At 38.7% G+C, this 21,018-nt stretch overlaps 2 protein-coding genes across 4 annotated transcripts in view; both read right to left on the bottom strand.

Moving 5' to 3' along the window:
• Positions 1-1,566: 1,566 nt before the first annotated feature.
• LOC116672221 (zinc finger protein 501) lies at positions 1,567-2,961 on the bottom strand (the record flags this gene model as incomplete). Its single annotated transcript, XM_032503920.1, is given in 2 exon segments — positions 1,567-2,521; positions 2,689-2,961. Coding segments are annotated over 2 exon segments (1,088 nt in total), but the record flags the coding sequence as incomplete, so codon positions are not given.
• A 759-nt stretch (positions 2,962-3,720) lies between these two features.
• Positions 3,721-21,018, bottom strand: part of neto1l (neuropilin (NRP) and tolloid (TLL)-like 1, like) — a 69,980-nt gene continuing 52,682 nt past the window's right edge. The window contains exons 7-12 of one of the 3 annotated variants that reach the window (XM_032503917.1): positions 16,305-16,387; positions 15,524-15,669; positions 10,066-10,179; positions 7,928-8,555; positions 6,963-7,037; positions 3,721-5,866 (exon numbers count right to left, since the gene is read on the bottom strand). In XM_032503917.1, the coding sequence (XP_032359808.1) occupies positions 6,977-7,037; positions 7,928-8,555; positions 10,066-10,179; positions 15,524-15,669; positions 16,305-16,387 (1,032 nt within the window). In that variant the 3' untranslated portion in view covers positions 3,721-5,866; positions 6,963-6,976. The remainder of the gene's footprint in view (positions 5,867-6,962; positions 7,038-7,927; positions 8,556-10,065; positions 10,180-15,523; positions 15,670-16,304; positions 16,388-21,018) is intronic. The other 2 variants (XM_032503918.1, XM_032503919.1) reach the window with 2 other exon arrangements.

Genomic DNA, 21,018 nt, shown 5'->3' with positions numbered 1-21,018 from the left:
TTTATTTACCAAGCTGATAAAGTGTAGGGCTGGATACTTTAACAATGCTCATTCTAAGTTTGTTTTTTTAACCTGCAAAGTTACAATTCTTCCTATAGTTATCATATAAATGTTTGGGGGGGAAAAGAAGGTGAAGAATTATAGTACAGCTTACATGTTAAAAATATTTCATTACAAAAAGTATTCTAGTTTTAGTAATGACTCGTTTTCTGCAATCAAACTATATTTATGTCAGCCTTTCAAGTCTTTTGAACTGATTGCAAACTATGACGACTGACAAAAACAACAAGACGCTCGTCTTTTGAAAAATGGCATTTGGCAAATGCTTTTATGTGCACACGACAACAACCTGCAATCCACATCACACCATTAGTTCAACAGACATGACTGTGCAAAACACAGTGGAACAAAGATTCCCAAGACATAGAGGACTGGGATGTTTCCCAGAAATCCTGGCCATACTGTAATGTATATAAATACATGGCCACACTTATTTTACATAAACTGTGCAGTCATACATCTTTTCATTGAGCCAAAACCTCTTCCATGTTTTCTAAGTATGCAACTTTCGCCTGTAAGCGCTTGACTACACCTGAAACCTCTGCTGCAGTGATACAACTTTAACCTGTGTGAGTTCTTGTTTGTCTTTTAAAGTTACTGATCTGAAATCTCTCACACGGTTTGTAAGTCCATGGTCTCTCACTTGAGTGAGTTCAAGGTGCAAACACATACAGGTGTACAGCTCAAGTACACGCACAGAGGCTGTGGTTGGCCCTGCATACATTCAAGGAATGGATTTTTTTTTTTTTTTTTTTTTTTTACACAGCAACCATATACATTTTCATGCTGCCTTTTTGTCTTTCAGACTGGTTTTACTTTCTTTTCAGGGTCAGGAGAATTGATAAGTGGTATGGTATTGTATTATATCCTCAGTTCAACGTAACACAACACATGTTTCCATTACTTACTATGGAGCTATACATAGCACATACAATACATGGACATTTGGGAAAAAAAACAAAACATACTGTGCACTCACTGTGAAACACTTTTCCTTGAGTTGGGAGATCACAATTGTTTCAAAGAAATAATGTTGCTAACAGAAACAATAAGTCATAAAGTCAAATGAAAGGAAACTTACACTAACATATTGACATCTCACCTTTGTGGGAAATATTTCACATTGAGTTACAGAGATGTAGCTCTTGCAAACGGGTATATTAACTCAGTTATTAAACACGTCTTAACAGGAGTCTCAGCTCAGTGGTTTCTACGGTGTATGTTGATGCTCAGGTGTTTCTTCAAGAACGTGATTTGAGAAAAACTTTTTTTCCCCTAGTGCTGCACGTGGTTCCTCATTTGTGTGAATTCAAATAGATAATGACTTGTTCGCTTGCATTCTTTTATGCCTTTAAAAAAATATGTGTTTTCTCACCAGGGTGGGTTTTTCTCATATGGACCATCACTTCATTGCTACGTCTGAAATTTTTCCCACACGTTTTACAAGTATACGGCTTTTCACCTGTGTGGATTCTCATGTGGACTTTCAAATCATCGCTACGACTAAAATCTTTCCCACATGTTTTACAAGTATACGGCTTCTCACCTGTGTGGATTCTCATGTGTCTTATCAATGCAGACAGGTCACAGAATCTATTCCCACATGTATTACAAGTATAAGGCTTCTCACCTGTGTGGGTTCTAACGTGGACTTTCAGAATAGTATTACATTTGAAAGCTTTTCCACATGTTTTGCAAGAATATGGCTTTTCACCTGTATGGGTTCTTATATGATACTTCAATGATGATATCTGAGCATAGGTTTTCCCACATGTTTTGCAAGAATATGGCTTCTCACCTGTGTGGGTTATTAAATGATATTTCAATGATGATATCCGACTGAAACTTTTCCCACATGTTTGGCAAGAATGTTGCTTCTCATCAGTGTGGATTCTTTTATCGTTATACATCTCTTTACCTGTGTGAGTATCAAGGTGAATCTCTGACAAGTTAGGGTTGTTTACAACGTTAATGTGACTTTTGCTTTTGTGATGTCTCTTGTTTGTTTCTCGCTCTGCATTTCTGATTGATCCGGAGTCTCCACGCTCGGCTATTTTTTGATCTTGGCTGTCAGTTTCATGAGAGAGGAGCAGGTGGTCAGTGTTAGGTTCTGATACTACAGACCTGTTTACTGGAATGTAGTTTAGACACTTTTCCTCCACCACACACTGAGTTTCATTGTTATTCAAGTTCAGAGTCTGGTCTTCACTGCGGTCACTTTCCTCATAAGTAGGAGTCCACATGAAGGCACCGGTCTCCTGCTTCAGTCCAAGCTGCTCTCCCTCCTGACTGACACAGAGTTCCTCCTGTTCCTCTTTAATCTGTGGAGGATGTGGCTCCTCTGGGTCCAGACTGGAGTTCTTCTCCTGAGTAACGTTACACATCTGCTGCTGGTCAGCAAGAACCTCTTCCTCCTCCTCTTCCTCATCTTCCTCCTCACAGGCATGTTGCTGTGGGAGCTCTGGAGGGACACAACAAAAGAAATAGGATTTAACTTACTGTGATGGTAGACAATTACAAAACGTTATGTATTTAATCCATTATGCTTTTTTTTTTTTAAAAGACCATGAAGATTTTACACACCTATGATGTGTAACTTTATTTTGGGATTCCAAGCGATAACGTTACCCAACAGTCTGCGCTGGCGATCGAGCTCCTCCTCGTACTCGACGATGGTTTTCTCAAAAACTCTGAATATTTCTTCCGCAGCAGCAGTTAGTCGCTCGTTGACAAACTGCCTCACGTACTCCACTGAAGGCATTGCTGCTTAATTGAGACTGAAAATAATTATCTACAATACGGCCACAATAACACATTACCTCTAATGCAGCTAAAGCTACAAGAGTATGTAGTTTACTTCCGCTAAATGTCACACTGTTAAGTTCCGAAAGTAAACGTGCGCGAGCTTTTCGTTCCGCTTTTAACTCAAGGCACATTGTTTAAAACGTGTGTTGACCAATTAGCAAGGATGTATCCTACATCTAGCTTTTTTAAAAACATTTTTATTTTTCATTTTTTATTAATGTTCCATTGTGTTCACTAGCTAGTTGCTAACTTTGTCTGTCTGCTGGTTGGTGCTGGGCAGGTACAGTACAATGAAAACAGCTGCCTAGTATGTCCGAAAGTGACACCATTGAGCAGAAATATGACCTGAATATCCGCAATGCCCCAGAACAGAAGAACAGAAAATAATAAAAAAATTAGATGTAATTGACAAAATAAATCATCACAGTAAACGTTAGTTTATTGGAAACATTCTGTCCAGCATTTGATCAAGTAAATATGCACACAGGTTAAAAAAATAAAATAAACAAAACTGCAATGAAATAAGGTTTGACAAAGAGAAAGTAAATGAATAATGCTCGGACATCAGTAAAAGTGGGAATGAATAAAATTTACTCGATGGATCAGTAGAATCAAGTAAATGCACCCGTTTATAAAGTTTAACATCACTTTATTTCAAACATTCACTTTTACCTTCTTGTCAACAGCTCTCTGTACTTGTTTAGATATAAAAACAACCTGATACTCTACGTTAAATAAATGACTTAAAAAAAGATATATATGATGTGAAATCAGTAGCTAAAATATGCAATTTCGTATTTGGATGGTTACATGAAAATGATTTGAAAAACCTGATTTTTTATTTTTTTCTTCTTCATGAACAACTTTACATTAAAGGTACTCTATTTTTCAAAAACCAAAGTTTCCGTCCCATATCTGAAATACTTAAGTGTTCCACGGCTCGTCAATCACAGCCACTTGTGGAGCACAGGTATAGGGCAAATGCAAGAAGAAAAACTTGCGAACACCACAAACGTTTTTTTTTTTTCTCATTACAACACTCTACATTGATAAAGTTGCACAGGGCAACAGTTCACTCAAGAGGCAAGGGAGAGAAACCTTCGAATCCTGTCAAACTTGGCAAGATGCAGAGGAATGATGCATCTGTCTGACGTATCTGCAGAGAAATGAAAACACTATTACTTTAAGTCTGTTCTGGGTCCCACACTTTTCTCATCTGCTGCCTGGGCTGCTTGTGATCAAATTGGTTCAGACTTACCTAATTATTGAGCTGTCAGCCTCTATCTATACTGGCAGATGACTTTGTGGTGTTGTGTGTGTTTGTGTATAAGGGAGTGTGTAATAAAGAGTAAAGAAGAGAGAGGAAGTATTTATGTGCGCTTTTTAAACATCTATAACAGAAGTGTTGGCACCATTGTGAAACAGAGAGACAAGACCCAGACATTAGCAAAGTGTGTGTCTAGAAAAGAAACATTTTATTTTGTATGTGCAAAAATATGGGTCTGTGAAGGATTGTGTGTATTTGGTGGAAAAGGAGAGGGGAGAGCATGGATGTAAATAATACATACATGACATTGAATACAGAAAAGAATGTACACATTGATGGTAAATACCATAAAAACTGACACAGCAAGAAGAAACGGGCAATGGCAGAGCGTGGGTGTGTTGTTCATGTCATTGTGCTCAAAGCTGATCTCTTCTCACTTTCCATATATTGCAGCTTGTTTATCCTACAATAGCAGCCCGCCAACAGTGAGTGATATTAGAGCGTGAGGCTGATCGGTCCCTTCTCCAGTATACTGTATATGGGATTAATCTCATCTGGAGAAACAACAAATTTCCAAAATCTTAGGCTAATTTTTATTGTCCTCCTTGATGAAAAAAATCTGTTTGACTTGGGTTTTCCTCTAAAAGCAAATCAACAAATAAACCAGCATCTAAACACATGATTGTGAGACATTGATAGCATGGGCTGACAGTCTGAGAAGACTCTAAAGGGACAGAGGAACTGCTGACCAAAAGCCAATAAAACAAAGAAAAAAGGCAAAGCTTTATTGTTGTTTATTTTACAAAGCATCAGTAAATTTGAGTAACTGTAAAAACTATCATCCTTTAAATTTATAAAAGTCTGTTTTAATACAAAGATATTAAGACAAACAGACTTGGAGTAAAGGTTTGCCCAAAAAAAGTATTCTTTGTAAAAAATAAAAATGCATGTCAAAGTCAGTGAACATATTTAAAAGGGAGTTTTAAAGTGTAAAATCGTAACATTTTCTTTACCTACTGATTTAGCAAAGCAACAACATGCAATTAATTAATTTTGAAGATGGTTTTGTTTTGACTACTCTTTATGTCCTTATGACCTATGTATTAGTAGATGGGGGCTTTTCATATTTAAATGTTAGTATGTTGATGTTTTGATGGATACAAAAGAAGCATGCACAAGCCACATAACTCACCCTTGAACTGTTTATTCCAACAGCTTTAAATTCAATTAGGGTTAGTGATTAATTCCAATTTTCACTAATAAAATAAATCTAGATTTGACAAACAGCAAGCATCTCTAATTTTCTATAAAATCATAATATGTATGCTACTCATTTGAAAGATACATGCCTAACAATGAACATGAAGATGTTTGATCACATTCATTTAGTTATCAGTGAGTGGTCCATGACAATGAGAGATATGTTTCTGACTAACACCCCAAATGTAAAGTTTAATAATGAATAATCAGTAATCGTGGTCATTTGAGGTCCATTTCTTTCCAGCGAAGTCAAAAAAAAATCTGGATTGACTACAGTGCGTACAGAGCTGAAACACTTGCAGTATTTCATCTAGTCCTTTGTGTTCATCTGAATATATTTCCAATATCCTGGCTTTCGTCAAAGTGTCCCTTCATCATCATCAGCATCATGCTGGTGTAAATCTCCGCTCCGCTTTTTCATATGTCAGTGAAGCCCGTTCGTACTGATCCAGGATCGCACTATTCTCAAGAAGTCTACATGATGGAGACAATGCAACATAATGTAGACCATAAGCAAACACACACACACACATAAACACACACACACACACACACACACACACACACACACATAAACACACACACACACACACACACACACACACACACACACACACACACACACACACACACACACACACACACACACACACACACACACACACACACACACACACACACACACACACACACACACACACACACACACACAGAAGGACAGCACATCTTTAACACTAAAAGACAGAACAATGGGTAGCACTTCATGTGACTGCTCCATTAAAAGCATAAACTTCTGTAACTTTGCATTGAAATGCAACTTTTTGATGAACAAGTTCCTCTCATCAATTATTTGCATCTCAAATGTATTCATCTGACTTATTTTATATTGTGCTCATTGCAACCTTATTATAGCACAGTCCTGGAGCATACACACAAACTGTTACACACACATAAACACTATGCTTCAAAATTAACCAAACACAAAATCAAATAGTACACGTGACATAAATCATGCAAAACCACAGACAACTTCTGTATGTGAGTGTGATCAGTAAATATTTGGAAATTACAAAAGATTTTTATCTCAATGTGCTTTCTTTAGTGAGTGTAAAAATTCACAGATGTAATTTAATGAAAAGTTGGGCTTGTGTCTGGTTTCCAATTTGTGCTTTAACAAGTGTCTTTACATGATTGATGCGTATTATTTGCTATAGGCCTACTGGGAGGAAAATGCAGAGGTTAGACATTTGAAAACAGCTTCAACTAAAATGATGGAAAAAAAGTCCATGCTGATGAATATCCACTGAGTGATACAATGTATGTCCTTGGGAGGACATACAGTAAACTTGAGCATCACAAAGACTTCAAACAAACTCACTGCGAGGACAAGATGGCTGCAAGCAAGAAAACCATCTTGGTGAAAATGAATAAATAAAAATACATTAAAAAAACAAAATATAAATCCGCGCAAAAATCACAGAAAATAAAACATTAAAGTATATACGGACTGGGCAAATGATGACTACACAACAACATATAAAGATTTGGATTTTTGGATAAGGGTGCTTACCTGGAGATTGTCTCTTAGACCCTAGTTGTGTTGTACTCTGATTCATGTTTGCTCAAAGAGCCAATGAGGCAGAACCTGAAATGTCATGGCTCTTTCATTTAATATCAAACTTTTTTTTGCATAGAGGTCAGAATGCATACTGCGCTACATAACAGCAATAAACTTCATTAGTGCTTTGCATGTCTCTGGGATCTTTGCATGCAGACAATGAATTGACAGTCAAGAAAACTCTGGAAGGAGCACATAGAAAGTGCATGCAGGAAAGTCCTATCTCCAAAAATGTACTAATATTAATATCACATTAGTGTTTTTGTAAACATATACATTTACTTTTCAAGCAGTCAAGGTGCAAGTACACAGTAAAATACTTTTTTTTTTTAAATAGAAAATCTTGTTCATGCCAAAATGTTGAGTTACATAGAAATAAAGTCATATTTTCAGTATCCCTGTTATAAACAGGAATAGAAATGCATATTTTATAATAATTTGCATCCATGTCAATGAAGTTATGGTCGTCTCTATGAGGCACTGATTCAAGCCCTTTGGGTAACAGTCTAAACTGGACTGGTTACAGAATTAATATCTTCTAAAAAGAGGTCTGCATTTCTTTAAAGAGCTCTGACAAACAATAACGTACAGTAGAGCGTATAGATGTAAGCTATAAATCACCATTTGGATGAAAACTAGCAGTGGGCGCTTGACATGTTCAAGGGTGAGCATGCAGAGGGGGAAAATGTAGCCCTTTGTGAAAAAAGTTTTTAATGATAGAAAGGGGAGAAAGAACAAAGATCAATGCAAAAAAGAAGCTTATCATACTCTCAAAAAAATAATGAGAGAAAGAAGAAAGCTAAAATAAGAGGAAAACCAAAATAAATGTAGGCCTTAGTATCCCACACACATTTCAAACATCACCATTGTTAACTCTACAGCTGTTCTTTCCTCATCAGAAATCTAGGGATACTGACCGCTGTACTGCCTTTTCGTGGCGTGAAAGCCGGTGGCTGGTGGTGGGAACTTCTTCCAGGTCGTCATCCAGGTCGCATCCATTGTCCGCTGTCTCTTGCGAGTAGCTGTGCTTCATGACCAAGATGCTCCTGCGGTTTCCAGTGGACGGAAGCAAGGGCCGCAGTGCCATGGGCGGCTGTGGAAGGTCTGTGAGCAGAGTGGCGGCTGCTGTGTCTCGAGCGCTCAAGTTCCCACGGCTTCCTCTTCCACTAAGTGACAGCTGGGATATGTGGGCGGAGCCGGGGTTGGACGAGGAGCCACAGTGGTGATCGTGGACGCAGCGCGAGGAGGCACGGCGAAGGGCGTGGTAGTTCTCAAAGTCTTCCGCTAGGTCGACTAAGTCTGCTGAGGTTGCTGCGGCTGTAGCGGCGCTTCGTAAAGTACACAGCTCATAGTGAGGCGGCTCAAAGACCTCTTGGAACATGGTGGGGTCAAAGTCCTCACGCCGCAGGATGTACTTTTTACGAGGCTGCTTGATCTGGACGATGACAGAGACGATGAGGAGGATGAGGACGATGCAACAAGTAACACCAATTATGGTCCCGTTTGTGTTGTTCAGGTTGTCCAAGATGTTGGCTTTCCTCTTCTCTGTACAGTGGTAGAGAGAGAGCACAACAGAAAGGGAGATAGTTTTGTGTTTGTATGTTTAAAGAAATAACAAATTAGAACACATCTTAACTGCAACAGTGTAATGAACATCAAAGCACATTGAATTTTTGATGTGAGAATTTCAATGCTAAAGTGCTAAGTGAAGCTCCAGTATAGATCTCATCATATGTAGGGCTACTTGGAATAAAGTCATGGGTCATGAAAAGTTGAGGAACAGAAGACTTATTAATTGGCAATATAATGCAGAAAAAACACATCCCCAGAGTAATACATTATAGCTAATTATTGGAATAGCATCATACACCATATGGAGATGCTGTAATGAGAAAATCTCAGTTAGGGGTGTAGATAAATAATGGAGCTGCCACAAGCAAGACACTGGGGATCAATGTATAGATCCAGTGGCTTTAAAATTCAGAATGCAGTGAGGGCTCAGACTTTAGAGGAAATTAAGAAATTGACAGTATTACAAAGTCAGAAAATAGACAGGTAATGCCTTGCCTTGAGTTATAAAATAAGGGCACCTTCGAAGAATAAAAACAAAGACCTGGACCAAGTTAAGCATCAGCTGAGGGTGAATTCAAATTTTACCCCGCAACATAAAATCTTCTATCTTCATCACATAATGTATTATATTTAGTAGTAGCGCAGACAGTTCTGTTGTCATTACTTTTAATTCCTCACAGGGGCAGCAGAAACTACACACTATAGCTTTAACATTACTTAGTAAAAAACATCTACAATGTAATTCTGATTAAGTTAACTTGCTTTGTCAATCTGGGAATTTCCACTTCAAAACACTAACATATTATTAAAGCCCTTGAAAATGTTGCTTGGCTTGATTCAAGTTTTTTTCTTCAACATTGTAGAATAAAAAAAGTTACCATGCAACACTCAAAAACTCAAATCCAAAACAGTAGCTAAATCTTTACTGGTGCACAGACCAACGTAAGTGACATCTCATTTTTTCAGCTAAGCCCCACCCACTTTCAAACCAGTGAGAAGAGCACAGAAAACAGAAATACAGAACTCTTTAAATTAAATACCCAAACTGTTCTAACTTTGGCAGATAATGGTGTGGTAATGTATGATCCCATCACTATACATAGTTTAAAATGACACAAACAAAGAAAACCAATAAAAGCAACTAGGAAAAACTAAATGTAAACGTAATCATGATTAATGCCTGCTACCTGATTTCACCGGGCTACAATATGTGTTTAGTGCCCCTTGTTAAGGACAGTACCAGTGCCATCATGGAGGCAATACTAATAATGTATCTAGTAATGTTAATAGCAGACCCTGTAGCGACACAGAAAATACTGAAAATACCTCTGTGTCATAGCACTACATACCTCTATGAGCACTAGCTCTAGTGACAAGTACAGTACTGTTTAAACCCACTGTTTTGCTGTCGCTTTCCATGGTGCTGAAACACTCAAACGCAGTCTAGTGTCTTTCTTCCTGATGCTAAAAAGTAACACCATACCTTTACATTGGTTCTCATCCCAGGGGTAGACACAGTTCTGCATGCCATTACACACCAGCGTGTTGTTTATGCACATGTTACTGTGACAAAAGAAGGCATCTGCATCACATGGAGCTGTAAAGCACAGAGCAAATAAACACAACAGTTAAAACAGAAATACACCGTGGCACTATCTTTGCTTAACTGAAACATTATCCTGTACTTAGTCACTTGTAACCTAATCAGTTGCCATAGAAACAGTTAAACTACCTTTTAGTGAATTGTGTGATTGTGTAGGACACTTTAGATATGTTGCAGCACAAATTAGTATTTGAAGTACAGCTGAAGAGATATTCCAGTCTACCAGACTTTATGGAAATAAATTTGGATGGGCATTACTCAAATCATACCTGTCCCCCCCAAACCCATCTGTTCTTCATGAATTTTCATCCTCACCCCCCTCTTTAAATATTTGCAAAAAAAAACTGTGATATGAATGGTTTTCTTAGTATGTGTGTGTACTGTATGTGTGCTTGTATGTGTGTGTGGTGACCAGAAAGGTAGCCATGCTATTTCACAATCATCTGCACACATAATAAACCCCCAAACAAATGATTTCTATTCATGCAGGATGTTGTTTATTTCTCCTCGATGCACAGGCCATGTCCACACAAATTTAAACCAGGCCATGAACATAAACATGTCCTCAGACCAGTGCAGTTCAAGATACAGCACCGCCTTCACATCACAAGAGGTAGAGCCACCCATCAACAAGACATGATCGTAAAATCACTGTGGTAATGTTAAGGGCTCCATCGTAACGATGGAACTACATAATTTAAACCCAAGGTGCCCTTGCTCTCAACAACCAATCATACTAATGCGTATGCCAGCTCATTGGCCAATTCATTGCTTTCTACTGTCAATCACAGCGAGGAAGAGTGCCACAGCAAGCTAAGTAGAAGTTTACAGTCACCTGCCAGATAAATGTAGTGAAGTAAAAAGGACATTCATTTTGAAATGTAGTGGGGTAAAACTATGAGTTAGCACAAAACAGTAATAATCAAAGTAAATATTTTGAACTTAAGTGCAATACTTGAGTAAATGTACCTAGTTACGTTTCACTATTGCAGAATTGTGTTAAAGAAAAAGTACTATTCATTGGTAAACATGCTATCTATCATGTACATGGTCTTGTGGAAAAGTGTGTAAAGGGTAAAAGTATTATGAGATCACTTCTGAACGTTCCCCTCTCTCTCTCTCCTAGTTCCTAGAACCATCTATATGTTAGAACCACCTTATTTTTAAATGAAAAAAACAATCACTCTTTCTTCTGTACAGGTGCGTTGGAAAATATCATCAACTTGGAACAAGGAAAATAATCTCCCACTCTATATCACTGCTTTTTGTGTGTGTGTTGATTTTGAAAAGGATTCTTAAATATTTATAAAACTATAATTTTTTTTCTAAATTTGGTCTGTTTATGTTATCTACCTACATATTTTAATCTTAATTATTTAATTGTAACATTTTTGTAAATTTTTCAAAACAGGTACTTTGGTCTACACTTGTTTTTTAAATGTAATACATTGCCTTGACTAAATGAATGTGTCAGCACTGCAATAGATGATATTGTATTTAGTGTAAATACACTGGGAAGAAAACAGTGGGTTCAGTTGATTAAATGGATTACATTTTAAACTTTTGGTAAATCCCAGTGCATGGAATTTCTCCAAACCCTGGATATCCCAAAATCCATCCATCCATCCATCCATCCATCCATCCATCCATCACTGCTTCTTATCTTACTGTTTGTTGTTGTACAATGCCACAATATATCCCCATACTCACACCTACTTTGTTTAATTCCAGGGTAACTACAATAATGAGTGTGCATAGAGATGATATAATCTGATCCACAACCTAGTAAAGATCCATATATTAACAGACATTAGCATACTGTGTTGTTCTCAAGCGGTTTCATGAATTCAGCAAGGAAGCGTTGCCAGAAACAAGAAGTGATGTGTGTAGTGAAGCCAGAGTAAATTCACATTTGCAACCCCAGAGACGGGTCTCTGTTGATGATGCGTAACAATGCTGACAGCCGAGATGTCACACAAGCACATTTATCACCTAAGACATAATTACTTCTTGGGTGAAGATAAGCTTTACTTTCTTATACTTCTCATTTGAAATTGTACACTGTAGTACATGAGGGAGAGAGAGAGAGAGAAAGAGAGTGTGTGTGTGTGTGTGTGTGTGTGTGTGTGTGTGTGTGTGTGTGTGTGAGAGAGATAGAGCCTGGAAACAGAGCAAGATCAGTAGTACCAGCGGGTGCGAACACAGCACTGACGATAAAAGTGGATGTTTGCGTTTGGGAACGTTGCTCTCCCCATAGGAGCATCTTGCTGGGAGTCAGCAGCTGTGAGTGGTTCTCTCAAAGCTGCCGGGCCCACTGGGAACCAGCAGCTGTGAACAAACATATAAAGGCAACTGTGGGGAGGGAGCGCTTATTGTAAAAACTGCCAAATAAACGGCAAATTCTGACAGTGTACTTGTAACAGAGTACACACACTCACCTTTTAAAAGTAGTTATACATTGTCTTCCTTTTACCTGAGGAGAATACTTAATTAACTTCTTACTGTACTTCTATAGTACACAATGCACAGAGTACCTCACCTGACATTGTCCCGTCTGTCAACTGTCCTCGCCTGCTCCCCATCTTTTCTAATTCATTATTTTTATAATGTATTATTGAGGTTATTAACAGCACCATCTTTCTGTTCAGCTTCTGGACAAGCCACTGTGCTGGTCACCGAGAAACTTTAAACACTAATCAAGGCTTGGTCTGCATTACATACTCGTTGTATTGTCACATAATGGTGTCTATTTTTCTGTCTGTTTTCCCAAATGTGTTCTAGGACAAGTTAATAAACTGGTACACTGAACAGATATTGGTTGTTGGGTAGTACAGAGCTGTTTGGGGTGGAATTTTTCTTTTAAAAGCTAAATCATATAGACGTCAGTTGGCATCTTGTTAACTTACTCGAGTGAATAAAATACTTTCCTCGCTTTTAAGGTCCTCAGGGAGCTATGATGTAATTGTCCTCTAATTATTTATTTTTAAACAAATCATTTAAAATGAGAGCCTTTTTTCAAACATGAACTTAAAATAGAATAGAACACAATACAATAGAATAAATCTTTTTCGTCCACTAGAGTGGACATTTTTCTTAGGCTCACCAAGCCTACAAGACAGAAGTTGTTACCATATCTATTCAGTCTTTTGTGCATATGAGTAAAAATCTGTCAAAACCATGTACATGATCTTTACATGTCATTACATCTTTTACACAAGTTTTAACCTGGTAGGAAATGACAAGGCATATTGAAATCAGCTGCCTTAAAGCACTTTTACAAATGTGCTATTGTGCGTTTTACATAAAAAAAAAATGCTTAAAACAAGTTGATGTGCACTAGCAGCAACACCAGGCTGTATTACTTGCTCTACTGCTTGTGGTTCCCAGTTCTCTGGTACACCTCTTAATTCACTGTTGACAGGGTTGGTGCAGTGCTGCTGAGCCATAGTGGATGCTGCTCTAAAGGCTGAGGTCTGGCTGGGAATCGCCTGAGTGACTTAGGCAGAAGCGTTGCCTCGGCAACAGCACATCCTGGCTCTGCTTGGTGAAAAGGCCTTAGAAAAGGGGACACTGACTTCACAACACAAACAACTCCGCTCCTAATGTTGCCTGTCCCTTGTTCTGCAGACGATCACTAAATTATACACATGCAACCAACAAACAACTTGTAGATATGTTAGGATTGGCAACTGATTGTCACTCAGGATCGGATGATTCTTTAAGTGTTTAAGTGGTTCTAGTTTGTGACATTTAATAAATCCAATCAACCATGCAGCACAAAGGAAACATTTGTTCAACCCCCTTATAAATAACCACTTACTTTTAAGCAAGCATTTTTGTTTTTCTCAATAGCCATAATCCCAATATAAAACAGTAGCAATAATAGAGTAATCTGGAAGAAAGCATCTGGCATGGTGTTTCCTTTTGCCTTTATAAAAATAAAGCACAAAGCACCTCTGAAATTTCAGTGGAACTGCAAATGATGTTTAAAAAACTTGATGACGCTAATTTGTAAAAAAAGAGATTTTCGTCTTTTTTGATTATAAAGCAGGTTTAGGTGCTATATCGACACTGTAAAAGTATCAAATTAGTCAACAACACATAGCCACTATTCAGAAACTGGGCCTACAAGCCGGACTTATTCTATACATTTGTAGAAAAAGCCACTACAAGGCCGTCCCAGTTGTTTCCCAGCTGCATTGATGATGTAGAGACTACAACAATGCAGATGCAGAAGACCCAGAAATGCTGACCAATCAGAGCAGACTTGGTTTTATCGGAAGGGGGGGCTTTAAGAGACAGGCTGAGCATTTTAGATAGAGGGTAGTGGATGAATACAGACAGACAGCATGAGAAAAATAATGTGTCTTTTGAACATTAAAGTATGTAAACATGTTATAGTACAAACACAATGTACAAGTATGAACCTGAATATGAACATACTATGGGGCCTTTGATATATTGTTTGTGTTTGAATCACAATAAAATAAAAGAATTTTGTGAAGCCTTTTATTGTTTTCATTTTCATTTTTAGCTTATCCAGTTTGCTTTAAGAGATTTCTCTTAAACTCTCTCAGTTTGTGTTTGTGTGTGTATGTGTGTGTGTGTGTGTGTGTGTGTGTGTGTGTGTGTGTGTGTGTGTGTGTGTGTGTGATATTAAAAGGGACCCAATCTCATCTACATACTGTACACTCACAAGCCTCAGACCCTCTTCATTCACCTCACTGGTGCAAAGAATACCCTCTGCAACCCCTGTCAAACTACAAGCTCCCATCAATGAGGAGCCAGTGTGTGTGTGTGTGTGTGTGTGTGTGTGTGTGTGTGTGAATATGAATCTCTCCAAGGTGTTTGGTTAAAAGAAAATAGATAGATGTGAACACACCATAGCTCACCTAGATATTCCTTTGTCTCAATCTCTCTCTCATTCCATTTTTCTATTAACAACAGTGCTGGTAGTGCTGTTGCAATGAGCTAAAATCCACCAATACTGTCATATTCACAATAACCCACAGGCAATATTCCCTGTAATGGAAATCACATTCCTTAGTTTCTGGCTTTCCACTGTTTAATGGTCATTAAACTAAATGGAAACCTCTGACAGCATGTTATCTGTTAATGTCATCCACTATAAGTTGCCATAAAAGTGGTCACTGTGTCTCCATCTTCCCTTAATGGCTACTACTAAAGAGCAAACCTGTTTAATTTTAGGCGTCAATGTCGCTGTCACGGAGTAGCAGTCTGATTAATAAAGCTAATCAGTGTCCCTCAGTAGGTGGGTCATGCTGCAGTGAACACCTTTATGATAAACAGAACATGCGTGCGAGTGTAGATATCTTACGCTCGTGGTAGGTCGTGAAAAGGATGCGGAAGCGGCTTTTGCGGCTGGCTTCGTCTGCCCACATGCGAATGACGCCCAGCGTGGAAACCAGCATGACGTCGTTGGCCACCGTGGAGCAGAACTTGTTCTTCAAGTCTTCAACAGAACTGAGACAAGACAGGATGAGATAACTGTTTATCATCAAGTAACATCGACGTTCGCTCTGAATCTCAATGTGAATCCCAATAATCCACATTATTTAACTGAAGCCCAGAGCACCCATGGTTGCTCACATTATCTTAAGACACAACTTGATATTCAGGTTCATATCTAAAGATAACAAATTAGATTGTTGGGAAGCTCATTTTAAGCATATTGTAATTAATCATGCAATGACATCCTAATCTCAAGATATTAATTATTGTTGTTTTTAACATTACTTTAATATCTTATGATCTAAAGATAAAACTGTTTTACAAGTGAAGTTGCCTATACATTAGCTGTTTGGCTGTTGTAATAAAGAAATTACATTTGCTTAATCTGTTTATCAACCTTGGGTTTAAGTTCTCAGTGTGTGTTAACCATTAAGTCACGCAAGGCTAACCTGCCATTGGCTGACTATAGGGCAAAGGGACAGTATATTGTCAAATCCATTAATTTCCTGTCTTGACATAACTAAATATTTAACTCTTCACAAGAAAAAGTCATTGTCACAAAATGAAGGGCCTAAAGTTAATGTGTAACTATGGCCACCTTGATTCTTTGTATGCTTTATCAAAATGAAGGGTTAAAAATGTCACACCTGCCACCATCATACACTGCCACAAAGTTGCGCTTGCATTCGTTGGAATTGGCCATCTCATAGTCAAGAAAACGCAGGTAGATCTGTGCAATGCAAAGAGGCAGAGAGGAGGGAAAATGCAAAGAGAAAAAGCAGAGATCAAATGAGGAACTTTAAAAGATGTGGACATGACAGAGGAAAAAGGTGAACAGAAACAATTTAAGCTCCTTCCTACTATGGCTTGTGCATCTTACTAAATTATCCCAGTGCCTGATTTAGCAGCTCTGTAATGAAATAAGACTGACAGACTGCAGCTTGTACAAAGTCATTACACACGCATCAAATGAGGACTCAGAGACTATTTTGCTTTAGACTGACTAGCCATATCTGTTGAGATAAAGCATTGCACACAACCTACAACCTTGTTAAACTTTAAGGAGACCTTGGACATTTTGCCATAAGCTTTGGATGTTAAAGAGAGAAAATGTTATCTACTTACACTTCATTTTAGACCCCTGTTTGAAATTCATGGACTGCAAACATATATAGTAGCTATATAACAGATTTTCAAACCATGACAGATATATGGACTATTTTATTACCCTAAAAATCCCTTCTTGAGTGAAATATCCACCTTGCCATCCACCTTCACTCCTTACAACAGCTATTCTGGGAGAAACTAACACTTCCATATTGCCTCCGCATCATTGTCTGTCACTCATTCATCAGGCTGAGATCGCCCAATCACAGCTATGGTTCTGGTCGGCTGGGCACAACACTAGCCATCATTACGGTTAATGAGTGGACCGCTCCCGAACTGTGACAGGGAAATGTGATGCCTCAAATTCCCAAAGACAAAAGCTGCAGATGGAGAAGGATAATGGTTCGGCTAATGAAAACTCGGCTTCAACAACATGACAAGTGAAACGGACCGGAGGGGAGAAACAAGCTAGCCAATTCCCCGAGGGGTTTCATATTGGTGTCAATAATCTTCCATCTAATAAAGATTTTTCACATTCAGCCACTATTTGGGAATATGAGACAAGAATCAGGGAATTTGTCTGTCTTCCATGCTGTGATTTAGGAATGAAATACTGCTCAATACCATTGCTTGCTTCACAATGCAGATGCAAAATGTATGTATATATACTGCACAGAAAATGAATGTGTATGGACTTGTGTTGGTACTAATGTCGTAATCTAGAAGAGTATGGAAGAGGCTCTGAAGACGTAACTGTGGAGTGCTGTTGTGATCTATCCAATTTTGCATGTATTTCCAGCACAATGCCTTGGATGAACTCAGAAAGACATCATGATTATGTCAGTGATCAGAACAGAAACATTGACATTTTAGGCAGTTGGATAAAAAATGTTAATTTTCTTATTCCAGAAATATGAAGTTTTATGAGTTTAAGAAAACTGCAGCAATCACTTACTCTAAGAACAAAGCAGTTCCTATGGGTGGATGACGTTTAAAATGAGCTCCAATCCATGAGGCATGCTGCCAAGTAAGTCAGATTTTATGTGTTACTGTTAAGGTTATAGTCAAAGTTAAGGTTCAAGAGGTCAGTAATGGGAAAAACATAAGCATGTTAAATAGGTCACTTGGTGACCGGGTTAGCTCAATTGGTAGAGCAGGCGCACATATATAGAGGTTTACTCCTCAATGCAGCAGCCGCGGGTTCGACTCTGACCTGCAGCACCCTTTGCTGCACGTCATTCCCCTCTCTCTCTCCTTTCATTCATCATTAAATAAAAATAGGTCATTTGGCCCAGTCTTTCTATCGTCATATAGTAGCAGCCAAATTAGACATGAAGTTTTCCACCCCACAGCACAAAGAATGCAGTTAATGCAACAGTCTGTAACATATAAAAGGTAATTCCATCAGGGGAGACTAATTACAAATACAATTTTTTCTTTTCTTTTTTTTTCTTTATTTGTTACAGGACATCTTAGACATGAAAGAGGGGAGAGTGGGGATGACATGCAGTAAAGGGCTGCAGGTCAGAATCAAACCTGCATCCGCTGTGTTGAGGACTGAGGGCCAGATGTACGTACATTTGTTATCAGCGCCATGGCCAACCTGCAGAAAGTGCACGCTGTGATACATCAGCTTACGTCGTATTTATCAAACCTCCAGTTCGTCGGGTAATTAGCGCCTTTCTACGCTCATTATACCGTAAATTGCGCATGTTTAAAAGAGCTATTAAATGGGAGATGTCAAAAAAAATCCTTCTTGATGCGTGTTATTTTGGCATTAGTGGTGCATGCGCACTGTAGAAAAGCGTTAAGTACTTGTGCTATGATACAGCTAAGTGCAGACTGCAATGTTCCCACTGCTGATGCTATGACTGTTTGAAATGATCCCAATGCCAATATTCTATGTTTTTACTTAGTGTATTGAGGAGTTTAACAACTGCTGGAATGGAATGTAAATGCTGAGCGATTCAATGGTATCTTTGATTTCTTCCAGTAACTGTAATATTACATGGCTGCTTAATCTGTAACACAATGATTGAACTGAAAAAGTGTGATCCTTGTGGCAAAAATCCTTTCAGCTTGTCTCCTTGGCTTGTCTTCGTCTTGCTTGTAAGAGGTGGAGAATTTTCTTCGCAAAATAGAGGTGAGCTGTCCTTAGAGTTGTTTGACCACTGCCATGATGATGTATGAAACATCATCGTCCAAAATGGCACCTTAAAAAAGCACTTTACAACAAAACAAAGCAGCCTAAGGATTTAAAGATAGATTGTGGCAGGCAATGCAGAATCAGGGACTGATCACAAAGCAAAGGATATATGAAAGATTAGAAAGTAATGATTGTGCTCTAGGCAGCTAAACAATGTCATTCTTTCATTAGTACTATCCATGGCACCCACGTAAGTCATTTAAGAAGTGAGTGGACTGCAACATCATCCTTACATCTTGGCAACTCCATTTTTTTCTTTTAATGTGAATTTTCACAATTGATAGACTCAATTTGCAAGGATTCTTATTTTCTTGGTTTTGGTGTAGTTGACCTTCATGTACTGTAGGTAAATAGCGTGTAAACTGTACTCTCAAAGACTCCCAGTTTCAGGCGCACATTTATTTCAAATGTCAACTGCAGATCAAAAGGGCTGGACTTTAAAGGTCCAGCTGAAAGAGGTTCACAGTAAGAACTACTACTCTACGGCAGAAGCTGAGCAAACCATAACGCGCTCAAAGACCAGCTGGAACGGGCCCGCAGCAATGAGACTAGGTCTTACGAGAAGGAGATTCACAAGCTCAAATCTTAGCTGAGAGAGGCTTGAATTTTAAAATCAGCACTGTTAACGGGCTGATTCTTGCTAATGAGATGATAGGAAGCCTGAATCTCAAACTGGATCATGAGGCCAAAAAGAAGCTGCAGCAGCAAAGCAGCAATCCTGCTGCAGAGCAGTGTGAGGATAAGGTTAAGAAGTCAAAGGCCTCCCACCTTGAACAGCTGGAGCAGCAACAGAAGGAGAGTGACTGCACTGAAAAGAGCAGAAGAGGTTAATGCCTCAATTCAGCCGACTCTGCAGAAGAAATATGAGCTGTGGGCTCAGAGGCAAACCGCTATGGAAACCACGGTAGATGACCACAAGTCCAACAGAAGTGTTGGACAAAAAGTCCAAACAGAAGAAGAGAAGCTGGCTGGTTAGGTTGTTCACTTGAGTAGCAAAATCAGGAAAAAGGACTGCTGAACATATCTTGACTTTCTGGATTCTGGATGCTATCAATGAAAATATATACATATCTAAATTTATTTGGAAAGGCAAACAGCCACGACTTAAGATGTCCAGTCTACAGAGGAGGAAAGAGGATGGTCACACAATGGCCCTCATTTATCAACCTAACGTAGAAACCAGCGCAGAAATCATCTTATGACAGGCTTTACGTGGGATTCACAAAACATTCGTATCACACCAATCAGAGTGTAAGAATGGTCGTACATTGACAAATGCAGTGGCTGGAAAAAATCGTAATGGAAATATCACGCCCCAATATATTCTCGGTTTTGAGGCCTTGCCCCTACAATTTACAACATGGCGAGACATAATCTGGCTAAGAAGCGGCACTTTCAGAGATGGAGATTGAAACCCATCTCAGTTTAATTTGCAGTAACATGTGTCCTATTTGGCAGTCTAAAAACTGGTGTTAGGCTGTAGGAAGAATGCGGAATAGAAAGAGATCACTGATGCAGTCAACAATGTTGCTGTATTAAATCGGACTCCAGCTGAAGTTAATTTAATTTATACGTCCTTGACATATGTATGCTTTAGTCCTAATAGTAATAAATGGGCTTATACTGCAATCTCTTAGGTCTACATGTAGGTGTATCTATATTTAAATATACATACAGTAGCAGAGTTTGTCCAGTTTTTTTTTTCAATTTTACACGTGTATTTTTTTCATTAGTCAGAGTCAGGCAACTGTAAGCTGTGAGGGAGAGTGCATGTCCCCCCGTGCTGGACCACCACCAGGACACTGTCTCCTGACAGCAGAGTATTGAATGTCATTACCAAACATAACACTACACCTTTTACAAGCAAGGAATAATATCCTGTTCCCTTCATATCGCCCCCAGTTGGGGCTGTGCTGGACACTGCTCTCTGGCATCGGGTCATTTGGCTCCAATACCACATTTATGGCACCCTGTTTTTCTGTGCGATGTTGCGCAGGATCCCCCAGACTAAAACAATGTTGTAGACTTTTTCTGGTGTGTATAGTACC

Source organism: Etheostoma spectabile, chromosome 22, assembly GCF_008692095.1.
Source record: "Etheostoma spectabile isolate EspeVRDwgs_2016 chromosome 22, UIUC_Espe_1.0, whole genome shotgun sequence".
Classification (NCBI taxonomy): domain Eukaryota; kingdom Metazoa; phylum Chordata; class Actinopteri; order Perciformes; family Percidae; genus Etheostoma; species Etheostoma spectabile.
This window is presented reverse-complemented; position numbering and strand designations above follow the sequence as displayed.